We start from the raw sequence: 16792 nt of genomic DNA, 5'->3' as shown, positions 1-16792 counted from the left end.
CATAACATATAGACTTGTTGCATCACTATATTGTACACTTGAAACTAATGTAACATTGTGTGTCAACTATACTTCAATAAAAAATAAATAAAAATAAAAATAATAATAATAATGTGTCCAGATAAAAACAACATACAAGTCTGTTGCAAAGTAAATAAAATGGTGACTTAGATTTCATAATTAATAAATAATATATTTTTTGTAGGCAGCATATATTTGGGGCTTACTTTTTAATTCACCTTGACAGTCTCCTTTACTTGGGCTATTTAGGCCATTTACACTTAATGTATTTGTTAATAGATTAGGTTTAAGTCTGACATCTTGCTCTTTGTTTTCTGTTTGTCCCACCTCTTTATCTTCCCTTTTTCCTCTTTTTCTGCACTCTTTTGAATTATTTTCTATGCTTTCAGATTATCTTCTGGCTTATTTGCTATAATTCCTTGTTATTTTAGTGGTTGCTTTAAGATTTATAGTGTACATTTTTAGCCATCACGATCTACTGTCAGTGATATCATACCTAATGTATAATCTAAGGACTTTATAATAAATAGGTGCTTCCATTTCTCTTCTCTGGTCTTTAGTGTTGTTGTCATATGGTTTACTTCCGTGTATATTATAAACCTCATCCTGTGTTGTTAATATTGCTCTTTAAACAGTTGATTATCTTTTAAAAAGATTTAAATAATAAGAAAAAGATCTTATATACTTATCCAGAGTTACCATTTTTGGTGCTCCTCATTCCTTTGTTTAGATCCTTATTTCCATCTGGTATCATTTAACTTGTGCCTGAAGGATTTCCTTTAACCTTTCTTATAGTGCAGGTCTACTAATGATGAAGTCTTTCAGATTTTGTATATCTGGAAACAATCCTTTAAGGTAATTTGATGTGGCATTTGTAGGTCTTACTCAGTTCGGTTTTTTTCCTGTTAGGGATCACTGTCCTTTGTTGTTGTGTCCAAATGTTGTAAAAACCATTGTTTCATGTATTTTGTCTGTTTTTGTTGTTTTGGGCAGGAGGGTAAATTTGGCCTGTGATCTCTCATCTTGGAGGCTGAAGTTCTGCCCAGGAATTAGAGAAAACAAGTAAAGTTGTAGCTGTACAAGCAAGCAGTTAATTAGCAAGTAAAATGCCTTTTGAAGTTTCTGGGGGGGGCATATTAAATCTGACATGGTGTTGATCATCTCTGGGGACTTTCCTTTACGTCGCTGTCCAAGCCCTCATTGTTTGGTGGTTTTGAGCCCGTTGGCTTGGCTGTGAGAGGGGTCCAGAGCCTGCCTGGCAGAGCAGCAGTAGATGTGAAATGACTTCTAGAAGGAATAGCCAGGTAGAGTCCCAGGTTGGAGTTGAAGAAAAGGTTTAGGGAAAGTTTCAGAGCACCTGCCTCCCAACTTGCTGAATTGAGGTGCTCTTTAATTCCCATCTCTGGAAGGCTATGCTGCTTACGTAACAGCCAAGTATAATAGGGAGCCCGATCCCACAAATTAGGTCCTCTGATTGGAGGGCCATATTGTGATTCTGAGGCTCTTTTCTATACTGTGTAAAATTCAAACAGAATTGTTTTCATCGGGCAACTCTGAGTAGACAACATGCCATTATCTGTTTGCCTACATAGGATGAGAGAGTAAAGAAAAGAAAGTGGGGGTGGGGTGTGTCTTTGTTTGCTTCGACAGCCATAATAACAAAATGCCATAGGCTGGGCGGCTTCAACAACAGAAATTTATTTTGTCACAATTCTGAGGCTGGCAAGTCCAAGATCAAGGTTCCAACAGGGTCCAGTTTCTGGTGAGGGCTTCTTTCCTGGCTTGCAGCCACCTTCTGGTGTGTCCTCACATGGCCTTTCTTCAGTGGGCATGTTGGAAAGAGAGATCTAGCTCTCCCTTTTTCTTTTCTTATGAGGCCACCAATCCTCCTGGATTAGGACTGCACCCATATGACCTCATTTGACCTTAATTACCTCCTGAAAGCCCTATCTCCAAATACTGTCACATCGGCAGTTAGGCTTCAACATAGGAATTTGGAGGAGGACACAAATATTCAGTCACTTACAGAGTATATGAGATTCCACAGCTGCGTAGGTATCTGTCTAACAGGTGTGACTCGGGTCTTTTGTCAGCCCCTCATTTCCGGTGGCCATTCCCTCCAGGGGCCCAAGCCCTGGTTAATAGCCCCCTCTACTACATACCTCCAAACCAAAAGCTTTTAAAATTAGATTTGGATTCCAGTTTTTTGTTGAAATGAATAGAAGTGGCCTGGATGTCCCTGTTGGTTACTGTATAGATTCTATGGGAAAAGGGACAGATCTCCTAATAGATTTCCTCTGTCTTGTCTCCAGATTCTTCTTTGCGGTCCAGTTGGTCCAAAGCTGCATGAACTTCTTGATGATAATGTCTTTGTTCCACCAGAGTCGTTGCAGGAAGCGGATGAGTTCCACCTTATTTTAGAATATCAGGCAGGTAAGAGAAATGAGTAAGTAATGGTGTGAGACTATACAGGGGCTGTGGGGTCAGACTGGGGTGCGACTGTGCTAGGACGGATCTGGGTAAGTTGGCGGGACCCTTTCTGGCCTTACGAAGATTGCCTGACCTCTTGGTTCTGCTGAGCTGATGCTGGCCATTATCTCAAGAACAGAGAGTATTATAACGTTGAAGAAAATTCCCAGATCTACAAACAGAACTGACCTGACCCCAAGAGAAATTAGGCTCTAGGAAAACTGGCATCTTGAATAAAAATGAAAATGTGTTAAACACACATATTCCAAGTTTTTCTTTATTACTAAAGAGAAGGGCAGGTGACATCTATACAACACTGTGCTGGATTCTGCCCTAGGCTTTTCTGGCCAACTGTTCCAAGCTGTTAGGATTGATTCCAGGCCTCTGGCAAACTTCCTTTGAAGCCTTTTATTTTCCCTTGGGTGTGGAAGTGTTTGTATTTAGCAACACTTCCATTATTTCCCATTATATAACATTCCAGTGTTCATCAGTCCAAATCCAGCCCATCCGGCGTCACTCCCAGTAGACTGTGTGTCACAGAGACTACAGTTCTGATTCTTAGAGAATCCTCGATACCTAAACATATTTTAACTCTGTTTATTTAATCTGCATATTTGCTATTGTCTCTTTCCTCTGCTCAGAACTCAGACTCTTGAATTTCTGACTCAACACGTCATTAACTCAAGTTAAAGGCTCAAGCATCTAAACAGACTAATTGGTCCCTTAAAGCACTACTTTAATAGGCTTCAGTGAACTGCTTCCAAGTCGATTAAGAGAACCTCACGTACTAGAGTAATTAATGTGAGATAGGAATTAGAGTGCTTCTTGAAAATTATGTTTTTCTCCATGTGCAAAAAAGGAATTGTTTGTCTCTGGTTCTCTTTTGGGTGCTTTTTGGAATCAGGAAGTTAGGAAGGGCCAGGTCTGGATGTTATGGACAGAACGTTGCACTAGGTGGTTCACATTTAATTATACACAAGTTTTGAATTTCTCAGAAACTCAGACTGATAGTTCTTACTGCCTGAAGGTTGTGGCAAGGGTTCAGAGGTACCGGGAGCTCCTTCAGTGAAAGGCATGAAGCAGACTGTTAACAGGAAGGGTCTAGAGGAGCTAAAGATGAGCCGTGGAGGTGCTGCTGCTGCCAGTTCCAGATTCCTCTCCCTTGCACCCTGCTGGTGCTCACCTTCCTGGTTCCTGGTTCCTGTCAGTTTCCCTGGTGACTGCAGGGTGGAGAGACTGCTCTCCTCAACCGGACTGTGCTGTTGGATTTGACCGCTTGCCTCGTGTGGAGGTGAGCAACGGCACAGCCGATCTTCAAAGGAGACTGTCTCCATCCTGGGGTTTCTAAACCCCACACTTTAGTTTTTCTTCTCTATGCCTTATTTTGTTAGTACAAAGCAGGGCCTCCCATGAAACTTTATGGGAAGTTAGATTTTCACTGACCCTTGGAGGGAAGCTAGTCTGGTGGCAGAAGCCCTCGGATCACTTGTCTTCACAGAAATCCATCCCCAGCTTCTCTCATATTTAGATGAATAAATTCCCAAAGAGGATTTGTCACCGATGGTTTCCTCCTTTTCCCCTGCCGGACTTGCCCAGAGAAGCTTGTTTTCCGGCTTTGGGCCGGGGACCCACTGAGTCATACATAGGTATTGCTGACCTAGTGGCCGAAGGGCAGGACGGTAAATTGAGAGAAGGGATCGCTCAGAGAAACGCAGTCCAAGTTCTGTGAGAACAGGGGGGCATCGAGGTTCCAGGCTTGCCCTGTCTGCGTTCCAGTCGGTTTGCTTCTCAGGCCGTTCCGTCAGTCCTGTGTCCTCTGGGAACAGCCAGGGAGCAGCTCTTCACTTCCCTCCTCATCTTTGCCTCGCAGAGGCCTATTTATTTTGCCTCTCCTCTCTTTCCCTGAGGAAATTCATTTACTTTGAATGCCGTGTGGCTCTCCTGGGTAAGTTAGGCGATGCTTCTCAGCAGCTTCACTCCGGAAGGGGCAGCCCCAGGTCTTGCCCTTGGGAGGATTCTGATGTGGATTCCTCCCCTTGTGCGGAGTCTTGTCAGTGGGGAAGATGTTGGATTTGGAGTCATACCCATATTCTTTGTTGTCACAGGCCATCGAAGTCCTCAGTCTTTCCTCTCCTTCGCTTGTTCTTTGCTCATTCATTTGTTCACACGCTACATGCAGGGGTGGTGTGAGGCAGGACAAGCTGGTGACAGAAGGCGCAGGCCCTGCGCTCAGCTCGCAGCTCACTGCAGGGCATGGGCCTCTTGAGCAGATGATTACAAAATCATGTGCCCCATCCTTAAGAGGTACCAACAATGGCCCAGGGGAGGAAGCAGCTGAATCTACTGGGGTTGGCAGAGTTAGGGAAGGCTTCGCAGGGGAGGCCGCCCTTGCTTTGGGTTTCTGGAGATAAAACAGGGTCGGAGTGTTGCACTCAGCTGTGTGGGCCATTATTGGGTGTTTTCTTTGGACAAATGATAAGACGTGGACCAGGAATTAAAGGAATGTGTTGGTGTAACCGACATAACCATTGTGTTGGGGTTTAGTAAATAGGAAATGTCTTTTTCTGCTTTCATAGATTTTTATATAAATGACCCACATATAAAATGTTTTTCAGAGGAATGGATTCAATAAAGCTGAACTCACAGTAAAGGAAAGATGGGCTCTGCCAACCTTGACCCTCACTCCAGAGTAAGCCCTGTGTGCACACGTGCACTCCCCGTGGAGAGGCAAGGCTTCTGTTCGGAGAGGCCTGTTGTAGGAAGGAGGGAGAGGTTTGCTGACAACAGTTAGCACATCAGCCTGCAGTATGAGGAAACCCTCTGCTGTGGTTTGTCTGCCTTCGGGAAAAGCTTTCTGAAGGATTGTCCAGTAACTGATAGAAACCAGGGAAAAACGAGCTTTCAGTGTATGAATTCTAATTTTGTAAATGAGATGAATACTTGGAGGGAAAGCTATAGAAACCCAGCTCCTAAATCCTTGCCCCTGAGTCTCTGGAAGTGCCTCCATGCTGGTTTGGGGGGGCAGGAGGGATCATTTAGGAATTGCCTGAAGCAGTTACAGAGCCCAGGTGGCCCTTGCACTGACTGAGTTTCAAGATTTGCTGCCAAGCCTTGGGAGAAGAAAGAGTGGTGAGGCTTCACCAGGGGAACCCGGGGAAGGCATCTGTCTCTTGCCCTGCTTTAGGACTCCCAGCCATAGCACACGCCTCTCAGATGCTTGGCCGCTGTGGGGTCTGCGTAGGTAGTTCTGCACCCACGTGCACAGCGGTGGGCCCCACCACCTGCACATCTAAAACTCAGCTCCCCAGGAGATTCTGACGCAGGGCCTGTGGGGAGAGCCACTCCTGTGGTGGGCACAGATCCCAAACTGCTCCCCCCACCAGAAGACTCAGCCAGGGGTGCATCTCGCCTCCCTCGGCTTGGATCAGTTGAGCAGATGCTGAGTGGGCCCTCTCCACAGGGCCTGTGACAGGTACTTTGAGAATCAAGAGACGTGCAATGTTCCCTTCAAAGAGCTGGCATTCTGTTTGGGGAGATGGGGCACAGATGTGTGACAAGTTAAGTAATGGTGTAAGTTTGAATACTCGTTCAGAACCGTAGAAGAACTAGCTCAAAGCAAAATGATACTCCCCAAACCGTGAGCAGGGAAACCTCTGGGGATGCTCAAAGCAGTGAAAGTGCACCTCAGGCTGGAGCAGTCCGCAGCCACTTAGGGAGGAAGTAACGCTTGAACTTGGTCTTGAGCAGTCATTGTTCCAAAGCAGCTCGCTCAGAGGAGGCTGGAGCAGCCAGACGTTGTTACCTTCTGGATCAAGTGCTAGGAAACCACCAGCGGGCAGCAGGGAGGAGGGGCTGCAGTCAGCTTGCCTCCAGGGGGCCCGGCTGCATGAGAGATGCTCGAGGCCCGGCTGTGAGGTGGGAGGTGCGTCGAGAAAGATAGCGTGTTCCACGTGCAGGGACGCGCACGCTGTGTGCCGGATGCTGGTGTTGGGAAGTCGTGCTGCTGCTCTGTAACGGGGAAGGGGCACAGGCGGCCTGTGTGTGAGAGCTCAGTGCGCAGGAGAGCGCTCCTGGGACTAACTGGCAGCCCCTTGACAAAGGCATAGAGCGCCCATGCTGTGTTTGTTGTGTTGTTGGGTTGGGGTTGGGGTCCGGTGGATTGGTTTCTTTACTGACCACCGTCCTGGATGCAGCGCCATGCTGGCCTAGGCCGTTGTGGTCGGGCTGCGCTCAGCCGGAAGCCAGCGTGCCCGGAGCCGGGGCTCCAGTGAGGCCCCCTCCCGCCCCCACAGCCAGGAGACCTAAAGCCTCTTCCTTTTCTTCCCACTGTGTTGACTGGGCTTTTCTAGGGGAGGAGTGGGGCCGGTTAAAAGCTCCCCATGCCAACCGATTCATCTTCTCCCACGACCTCTCCAACGGGGCCATGAATATGCTGGAGGTGTTCGTGTCCAGCCTGGAGGAGTTTCAGCCAGACCTGGTGGTCCTCTCTGGATTGCACATGATGGAGGGACAGAGCAAGGAGCTCCAGAGGAAGAGGCTCCTGGAGGTAATAGCACTGTCACAGAATTTCACAGATCTCGGCTGGCGTTGTCCCTCAGGTTCCCGCCGCTCTCGGCCTCTGCAGCTCGTGCTGCCTGGTCCTCGGTCCCGGCCTCCCCGGGACGACGGACGGCAGCCGCCGCAGGGACGCGCCTCCCGGTGCTCCTTCGGCCGCGGGCGGCAGCTCCAGCAGGACAGGGCAGAATGTCTCTCGCCCGAGCCTCTGCGCCCTGCGCTTCGCCGCGGTGTGTGGTCTGCGGCCTCCGTGTCGTGTGTGTCGTCTCTTCACATCAGCTGTGCGGCGGTTCCCCGGGGTAGGCCCCCAGGAAGAGGCTGCTCCCTGAGCGCGCGGGCAGTTCTTGGTGCCCGGAGTGTAGGACCCCGGCGCCTCCCTGTCGGCAAGAGCGTCCCTCGTCTGGAGGCTGTGGTGACCCCCGGGGCTTAGAGCTTGCATCATGATGCAAAAAAGGCTGTGACCAGAGGCACCGCCTCTAGGCCTTGACCCTTTCTTGCCTCTTGCGTGAGTTCTGTTTCTAATGGCACCACTGCGCTCTTCTCTTGGCAGGTCGTGACCTCCATTTCTGACATCCCCACTGGTATTCCTGTTCACCTCGAGCTGGCCAGTATGACCAACAAGGAGCTCATGAGGAGCATCGTGCATCAGGTAACCACAGGGCAGCACGTGTGGCCTTCTGTGGCCCTCCCCCACCTGCCCGGAGGGGCCGGCTCTTGGGGCTCACGGGCCAGCTCACTGAGGCGTGGATGTTCTGTCACTCAGACCTGGGTCCATGAAGATCCAAATAAGGAGCCAGAGCTGTTCTGGAACAGGATCTCCTACTAGGTTAGCAATACGGCAGCATCCCTGATGGATTTGTGGGTCCTGTTTCTCCTGGAATGGAGAAGTTGGACGTGAATGGGTTTTGTGGTAGAACCCAAAGGGGAAAACAGCCCAGCTCAGCTGCTTTCAGTTGAACTTCCAGAAGCTCAGAGGAGAGGAACTTTGGGGGAGCTTCACTCCCTCACCACCAGGCACCAAGGTGTTCGACTCGTGCCTCCGGTCGGCAGCAGGGATTAGACCCGGAAGTACGGTGCTTCAGAGCACAGACTTCAGAAGCCGGGGTTGGCATGGCCGCTTTGCCGTTCTCTAGCTTTGTGAACTTAGGCAAGTTACGGAACCTTTTAATTTATTATTATTTAACCTTTTTAATGGGTGATATATTCATATGGTTCGAACCCCAATAATACCAAGACACACAGTGACGTCTCCCTCCCACCACCCATACCCACTGTTAGGAATCTTCTTGGTTTCATCCTTATTTCTCCAGAGTCACGTACAAATAGAAACAAACATGGGGGGGCACCTGGGTGGCTCAGTTGGTTAAGCGACTGCCTTCAGCTCAGGTCATGATCCTGGAGTCCCAGGATCGAGTCCCACATCAGGCTCCCTGCTCAGCGGGGAGTCTGCTTCTCCCTCTGACCCTCCCCCCTCTCATGCTCTCTCTCTCTATCTCATTCTCTCTCTTAAATAAATAAATAAAATCTTTAAAAAAAAAAAAAGAAGAAGCAAACATGGGGATATATCCTTCATGTTTGGTCCCTTTTTACCCCAAAAGATAGCACCGTGTACGGAATGTGGACTGTTCTGCACTTTGCTTCTTCTCACTGACTGGATTTTGGAGGCCTTTTCTCCGTCATCACTGGGGCGCATGCTGTCTTTTCACAGCCAGGCGATGAAAGGGAGCATGTGGGGTCCCCAGGTTGGTTATTCACCCTGCACCGTGTCGGGCATCTTGTTTCTGTCCTTTGCTATCCCACACGGTGGTGCGGCAGAGAGCCTGGTGTAGGACTTCATCTCCCCGTGAGCAGGTACGTATGTCTGATGAATTCGCAGAAGCACGGTGCTCGGTGAGGCAGAAAAGGCCCTTGTGGGTGTAATGTTGCCAAGGTGCCCTCCACGGAGCTGTCCCCACTCACCCCCGCTAGAACTCTTTACAGGTGCTCATTTCCTTGTGTCCTTGCCACCAGAACGTGATTAGAAACACGCATTCTTTGACCAGTCTGACAGGTGAAAAATATTTGAGAATAATTGTGGGAATTAATAGACTTTACTTTTTAGGGCAGTTTCAAGTTTGTAGCAAAAGTGAGTAGCCTGTCGTGAGTTCCCAAATACCACATGCGGGCGCCGCCCACACGCCGCGGTTTACGTCGGCGTTCGCACTTGGTGTTTCTCAGTAGAGGTTTCAATTTGCATTTCTCCTTTAAGGTTATCTTTCCACTTTTTAAAAAAGCCATGTTTATTTCATTTTCTGTGTATCTATTTAACCTTTCTGAGCCTCAGTCCCCTTATCTGGGAAATGGCGGCGATTCCTCCTTCTGAGAGGGTTATGGTAAGAATTGAATGAAATAAAGCCACCCGCTCAGGGCCTGGCACAGCACATGCCGTACGTGGAAGTGCAAAGGTTACAGGCCACCGGTTTTTAAATTATAAATGCATGCACGCACACACACACGCATGCACCCACACGTACCCCTTCCACTCTCCCTCCCTCCAGGGGCTCCTCTCCCTCACACATTCACCGTGTGTGTGGTTCTCTGGCTCCGCCAGGTCAGAGATAGGTCGACACAGTGGCTCCTTTAAGACTAAAACCGGCTCAGCAGCTCCTGTTCAGTACCCTTTGCACACCGTTATTACTCACCTCGGCCTTCCCTAACCCACAGCTGCTTAAAAAGCTTAGCTCTGACAGGAGACCTTTCTCCCTGCTTCTTGGGGTTGTGTACACGGAACCACGGGACCCTGTGTGCCACAGGGCCTTCTCTCACCGGCACGGCGCCGGCTGGCGTTCGGGAACCAAGAGCCTGGTCCACCAGTAGGCAGAGGGGCTGCTGTGCGTGCAAAGTCTCAAGCGAGGTGCCATGGACGGAAATAGGAAGTAGGTGCCCCTCTGCCCTTTGTCGGAGTGAATATAGCAGAAGACCGAGTCTGCAAAGTGTCACTGCCACTTTCTGGGTTTATCCCAAGTGGTGATAAAGGTGCGGCTAGAGGTGTCATGGCCAAAGCAGTCATCTGTGACCGTCCCTTCCCCGGCGCGTGCTCCGGGGCGGGGAGTCTCGTGGGAAGGAAGAGAGACGCCGTACTGCCTGCCTTCCCGGGACTGTAGTCACGGGCTGTGTCCTCGGGTCTCTTAGGAGCTGGGTGTCCATCAGAAAGAGACCTCCGTTGTGTTTCTGTTAGCAGGTCTTTCCTGCGGTGACTTCCCTTGGCCTGAACGAACAGGAGCTGCTTTTCCTCAGCCAGGCGGCATCTGGACCTCACTCCTCTCTCTCTTCCTGGAATGGTGTCCCCGACGTGGGCATGGTCAGTGACATCCTCTTCTGGATCTTGAAGGAACATGGGAGGAGTAAAAGCAGAGCCTCAGACCTCACCAGGATCCATTTCCACACGCTGGTCTACCACATCCTGGCAACTGTCGACGGACACTGGGCCAACCAGCTGGCGGCCGTGGCCGCAGGAGCGCGCGTGGCCGGGACGCAGGCCTGTGCCACGGAAGCCATAGACGCCAACCGCGTGTCCCTGCGGGCGCCCCACGAGTTCATGACTTCCCATTCGGAGGTGGGCTCGAGGATCGTAATCAACCCCAACGAGCCGGTAGCAGAGTGGCACAGGGAGGGAATATCCTTCCACTTCACACCAGTCCTGGTGTGTAAAGATCCCATTCGAACCGTGGGCCTTGGAGATGCCATTTCCGCTGAAGGCCTCTTCTATTCAGAAGTCCGCCCTCACTCCTAGGAAGTAATTTTTCTGAAGGAGAGCTACCCAATTTAAGAATTACAGGAAAAATAGGATGGAGGCGTGTCAAAACAGCTTCTAGATCTAATTGAAAGATAGATAGCCAAAGAAACAACAGATTCAACTGTATCAGATACATTCCAGCCTGTTGACGATTACACAAAAACATTTCAGGTTTTCCTCAGAATTTAGCTATCTACTAACGAGACTGGATTTTTGTTTTTTTTTATGTTGTGTGTTACAGGGGTAAAACTTGATTCCCATGTCCCCATTTTATGCAGCGTTGTCCGGTATCTTAGGCCAGACTGCGTTGTGGAGAGCACGTCAGCTGGAGAAAGCGCTTCCGCCGGCGCCAGGGTCTCATGCTCTCTCTCTCTGCTGCGCGCTCGTGGGCAGGATCATGATTTCCATTCAGTGTTAAAATATTTAAGGAGCACCCCTTCTGAGTCTTCTGCTCTCGAACTTAAGACAGAGCCACAAGTCAGGACAAAACAATCGCCCCTGTGCTTCATAGTCACCGCCCAGGCCGGGAGCCTCGCGCAGCCTTTGCGGGAGGCCTTCCAGAAGCCTGGCTCGCCTGCCGGGTGGGCTGCGGGGGCTGCTGGGCTCCACCTTCTGCCCTGGCGCCCGGGGTTGTGGGCTGGCTGGTCAGAGCCCACCGTGCCTGGGCCCAGTCCCAGCCGCCGGCTCTGGGTACGCTTTCCACAAAGGAAGACCGATCGTTGTTCACTCTGATCCTTGAAGGAATTTGCTTTTACAACTGGAATACGCTTCTGCGGGTGTAACAGATCATGTTTGTTTTACATTCACACACCACATCCAGTAAAGAGTTTTACCTCATCAGAGCCCCAGAATCATGAATAAATCTGTCCTGTTATGTATTTGTTTTTTTATAAGTCAAGGAGACTTCTGTGTGCTTTTAAATATATTAAAAAAATTTACATTTCAGGAGTCCTAAGTCTACTTGTGATTGATTTTGTTTCTCCCAGCACCACTCTGGAGCCAGATAAAGTATAAATCATTTCTGATCCTGACTAGGATGTGGGTTGTATGTTACTGTGCTCTTGAGGTGTTTATCTTGTCTTCCCCGCTGTTGGGTTAGGCAGTCCCTCGCGCTGAGCCCAGGCTATAGGTCTGTTGTCTGTTGGGTTAAGGTGACAGAAGACAGTAGTACTAAGTAGCCAAGCCACCACAAAACAGCAGTTTGAAAGAGTGCAGTGAGCCTTCTCCGTTGTTTGAAGAGTGGTGTAAACGTGGCAGCTCCACTTCAAGAGTCAGGGGTCATCAGTTCACACCTGGCTCATAGCAGCTTCTGGAACCTCAAAGCTACCTTGGGTTCTTCACTTATGACCTCCCCCTCCCTGCTATGGGTAAAAAGGAAAGGCTTGATTACTCCTTCAAAGAGAATTTAAGCCTAGAGCTTGAAATTCTAAGCCAGTAGCTTATTAAGGAAATTTCTGGCTGCTACCTCATCAGTCTCTGCCTCCAAGCTCCATTAAAAATAATTAAACACCGGGGCGCCTGGGTGGCTCAGTTGTTAAGCGTCTGCCTTCAGCTCAGGTCATGGTCCCAGGGTCCTGGGATCGAGCCCCGCATCGGGCTCCCTGCTCGGTGGGAAGCCTGCTCCTCCCTCTCCCACTCCCCCTGCTTGTGTTCCTGCTCTTCCTGTCTCTCTCTCTGTCAAATAAATAAAATCTTAAAAAAAAAAAAGCATTCTTTAAAAAAAAAAAACACTAAGCTTCTAGCCTATTTGTATTAGAAAGGCTTCAGTGAGAAGAGATTTCTGTTTTCCAAAGAAGAATTGGAATAACCCCTCACTTCTGTTGTAAACCCAAGACGACTTTGAGAGTACTGAGGTGTTTTCCACAGGACTTTTTCTTAGTCTGTCCCTGAGCTGTCTGCTCTGGCCTCCCCTTAGTACATACAAGTTCTCCAGTTTGCATGGGTGATGTCAATAACGTGTAATCAGCGCGTACCGTAGAGCAGTGTTTTTCAAAAGATGGGTGTTGAAGTATTTATAGTCACTAAGTCAATCTGGTGGTGAACGCAGGAAGTATCAAAATGCATCATGCTCACAGGGCAGGTATTCCTTCCCGTCTTGTGAAGCTGTACGTGTGCCTGAACGAGCTCCACGGAGTTAGGAATGTGCACGGGCCCCTCCAAACGTCCCACCCTTTCGAGAAGGCAGCTAAGCTTTGGCAGGAAGCTTGGACTCCAGCACCTGGGACAGGCTTTGTGGGAGTGAGCTGCCAGGATGAATGCAGGTGGGGCCGCGGGCCTCTCCGCCCTGAGCTCGGAGCTGTATTTTACAAAGGTTTCCACGTGCGACTTGATAAGAAGTTTGAAAATCCGCTGGACTAGAAGAGGAGGCCTGGTGAGAAATGAGCCTCCCTACAAATGCTCGTAACACTCTTACATTTGCTTGAAATGGTTTAACACCCGGGGAGAAGCGCCAGCACACCAAACACTGTTGAGACAACAATTTGGCCCCAAATCAGTCATCATGCAGACTGAATTTGCATTTTATTCTGGCTAGCGTCGGGGGGAGCCCTCATCAGAAGAAGTTCACATTCTATGCAGGGTGTTGAGATGGCAAGTATTGTATGACGGGGACGTACTACCCGTTCTGAGCCTCACTTTGCTCATCCATAAAATGGGGTGCATGATGGTCCCTCCCCTTAGGGTTCTTGATGATTAAAGGAGAAAGCTGTGCAAAATACTTAGCACAGTACACAGCACGTATTTAAAAGCTTAATAATTGTCAGTTACTATGACCAAACTGACCTGGCAATTTCCTGGGTCTCTAGTAGAACTATTTTAAAACCTTGAAAAGCTACCACAGTGATTTAACATTTCCCTCTGGGGTGTTGTAGGTAGACATTTTCATACAGTGGAGCTCCACAGATGTCACGTGTGCCATTCGGTGTGCCTACCCAGATACAGAACGTTCCCATCACTCCAGAGTGGCTGAACCATTTTACTCCCACCGATGACGTGTGACAGTTCTGGCGGCTTCTCACTGGCACCAAGATCCGGAGGTGTCCATGTTTAATTGTAGCCATTTCGAAAGGTAAGTAGTGGTATTTCTGGTATTCCAGAAACCAGTAGATATCTGGTCTAATGTTGCATCTCCCTGTTGATGAAGAGTGAGCATTCTTTTTACATGTTTATTGGCCGTTCATGTATCTTTGTGAAGTGTCCAAATCTGCCTCTTTTTTTTTTTTTCCCCAGCTGGGTTCTTTTGTATATATTGTTATTTGGGTGGTTAGTTTTATTATCGAGTTGTAGGAGTTCTTTATATATTCCCAGTCTGTAGACAGATACTCATTTTCTTCCTGGCTTACTGGTCTGAAGCATTGAACTGCCCTGCCTGTAGTCTCATTTTCTTCTAGGAACTTTACAGTAATTTTAGGTTTTACACTTAGATCTCTAATCCATTTTGAGTGACTTTTTGTGGATGGTGTTAGGTCTGACTCCTTCTCCCACTGCAGTGCTTTCACGCCTTTATCAAAAATGACTGTATAAGCGTAGGTCTATCTATTTACGAACTGTGTTCTGTCTTACTCATCTGTCTGTCTGTCCCGATGCCAGGACCACATAATCACTATTCTGGTCAAGCCTTGAAATGAGGTGGTGAGTGTAAGTCCTCCAACTTTGTTCAAGATCACCTTGGATGTGCTAAGTCCTTTGTATCTCCCTCACATTTTAGAACCAGCTTGTCACTTTCTACCCCAAAACTTGTTGGGCTTGTGACAGTAATCTGTAGACCTGTTTGGAAAGAATTTCTACCTCAACAAGAGTTAGTTTCCCAGCACGTGATTAAGTCTTTTTCTCACAGCAAAGCTTTGTAGTTTTCAGGGTACAGGTGCTTACATGTGTGAGTTCATTACTAAGTATTTCACGTCGATAGTACTTGACGGTTTTGTAAATGGATTTTTGAATTGCATTTTCAAACTCTTCCTTGGTGGTATGTACCAGTATCATTGATTTTTGTACACTGACCTTGCCAGATCCAGTTATCCCTTGTGGTACCTTTATTATTTTTAGGATTCCTTGGGTTTTTCTTCATAAGCAACCATATCCTTTGTGACGTTCTGTCTATACCTTTTTATTTCTTGCCTTTGTAGCACTGAGCCTCTAGTATAATGTTGAGCAAAAGTGATAAAAGTGGACATCCTTGCCTTGGTCCTGATCTTAGGGGCAGAGTGTTGAGTGTTTTACTACTAAATGTGATGTTCACTGCACCTTTTTCCATAGATGCCTTTTGTCAAGTTGATGTTACCGTCTGTTCCTGATTTGCCGGGTTTTTATGATGGCTTTTTAAAAATTGCTTTTTCTGCATCCTACTGAAATCATAGGACTTTTCTCATTTATTTTGTTAACACGTGAAAGTACTTTGCTTTTCAAATAGTAAACCAAGAGTTAATTACATTTAAAATTATACTGGGATAACCCCAACTTGGTCATGATATACATAGTAACCCTTTTATATACTGCCAGATTTAGAAACATCATTAGTTTTTGATGTAGTGTTCAGTGATTCATTAGTTGCGCGTAACACCCAGTGCTCATCACCACACGTGCCCTACTTAATACCCATCACCCGGTTACCCCATCCCCCTTCCCTTCTGTAACCCTGTTTGGTTCCCAGAGTCCAGAGTCTCTCATGGTTTATCTCCCTCTCTGATTTCTTCCCAGTTTTCCCTCCCTTCCCCTGTGGTCCTCCATGCTATTCTTATGTTCCACATATGAGTTGAACCATATGGTATTTGTCTTTCTCTGCTTGGTTTCTTTCTTTTAGTATAATACCCTCCAGTTCCATCTATGTCAATGCAAATGGTGGGTATTCATCCTTTCTTGTGGCTGAGTAATATTCCATTGTATATATGAACCGCCTCTTCTTTATCCATTCATCTGTTGAAGGGCATCTTGGCTTCCTCCACAGTTTGGCTATTGTGGACATTGCTGCTATGAACATTGGGGTGCGTATGCCCCTTCTTTTCACTACATCTGTATCTTTGCGGTAAATACCCAGTAGTGCAATCAGTGGGTCGGAGGGTAGCTCTATTTTTAACGTCTTGAGGAACCTCGATACTGTTTTCCAGAGTGGCTACACCAGCTTGCATTCCCACCAACAGTGTAAGAGGGTTCCCTTTTCTCCACATCCTCGCCAACACTTGTTTCCTGTCTTGTTAATTTTAGCCATTCTAACTGGTGTGAGGTGGTATCTCATTGTGGTTTTGATTTGTATTTCCCTGATGGCTAATGATGTTGAACATTTTTTAATGTATCTGTTAGCCATTTGTATGTCTTTGGAGAAGTGTCTGTTCATATCTTCTGCCCATTTCTTGACTGGATTCTTTGTTTTGGGAGAAGGTATTTGCAGACACTGTGGATAAAGGGCTGGTATCCAAGATCTATAAAGAACTTCTCAAACTCAACACCCAAAAAACAAATAGTTATTGGTTGTAGTGTTCTGTAAATGTCAATTAAGTCGAGGTGGTTTATATGTCCTTACACTTACTAATTCTAACAATTGCTGAAAGAGGGAGAGCTAACATATCCAACCAAGTTTGTGGCTTTAATTCTATCGATTTTTACTTCATGTATTTTGAAGTAATAATGTTAGGTACATACATATTTGTTATGTTTCTTCTACTGAATTGAACTTTTTATTATTATGAAATGTCCCTCTTTATTTCCGGTAATGCTCCTTGTTTTGAAGTCTACTTTATCTGACATTAATACAGCTCTCCAGATTTAGGCCTGTAGCTTGAATGGTATAGCTTTTCCATCCTTTTGCTTTCAGTGGCAGATTTGTTTATCCTTTTTTTTTTTTTTAATTTGACAGAGACACAGCGAGAGAGGGAACACAAGCAGGGGGAGTGGGAGAGGGAGAAGCAGGCTTCCCGCCGAGCAGGGAGCCCGATGCGGGGCTCATCCCAGGACCCTGGGATCATGACCTGAGCTGAAGGC

At 47.6% G+C, this 16792-nt stretch overlaps 1 protein-coding gene across 2 annotated transcripts in view; it reads left to right on the top strand.

The window, feature by feature from the left end:
- ADPGK (ADP dependent glucokinase) overlaps nucleotides 1–12277 on the top strand; it is a 33076-nt gene extending 20799 nt beyond the window's left edge. The window contains exons 4-7 of one of the 2 annotated variants that reach the window (XM_032417397.1): nucleotides 2334–2454; nucleotides 6840–7036; nucleotides 7595–7693; nucleotides 10265–12277. In XM_032417397.1, coding sequence (XP_032273288.1) covers nucleotides 2334–2454; nucleotides 6840–7036; nucleotides 7595–7693; nucleotides 10265–10816 — 969 coding nt within the window. In that variant the 3' untranslated portion in view covers nucleotides 10817–12277. Of the gene's footprint in view, nucleotides 1–2333; nucleotides 2455–6839; nucleotides 7037–7594; nucleotides 7694–10261 lie in introns of both variants that reach the window. The other variant, XM_032417396.1, reaches the window with a different exon arrangement.
- Nucleotides 12278–16792: the final 4515 nt, after the last annotated feature.

Source organism: Phoca vitulina, unplaced genomic scaffold (assembly GCF_004348235.1).
Source record: "Phoca vitulina isolate PV1807 unplaced genomic scaffold, GSC_HSeal_1.0 scaffold20, whole genome shotgun sequence".
Taxonomy (NCBI): Eukaryota; Metazoa; Chordata; class Mammalia; order Carnivora; family Phocidae; genus Phoca; species Phoca vitulina.
Note: the sequence above shows the minus strand (reverse complement) of the source record. Positions and strands in the feature narration are given on the sequence as shown.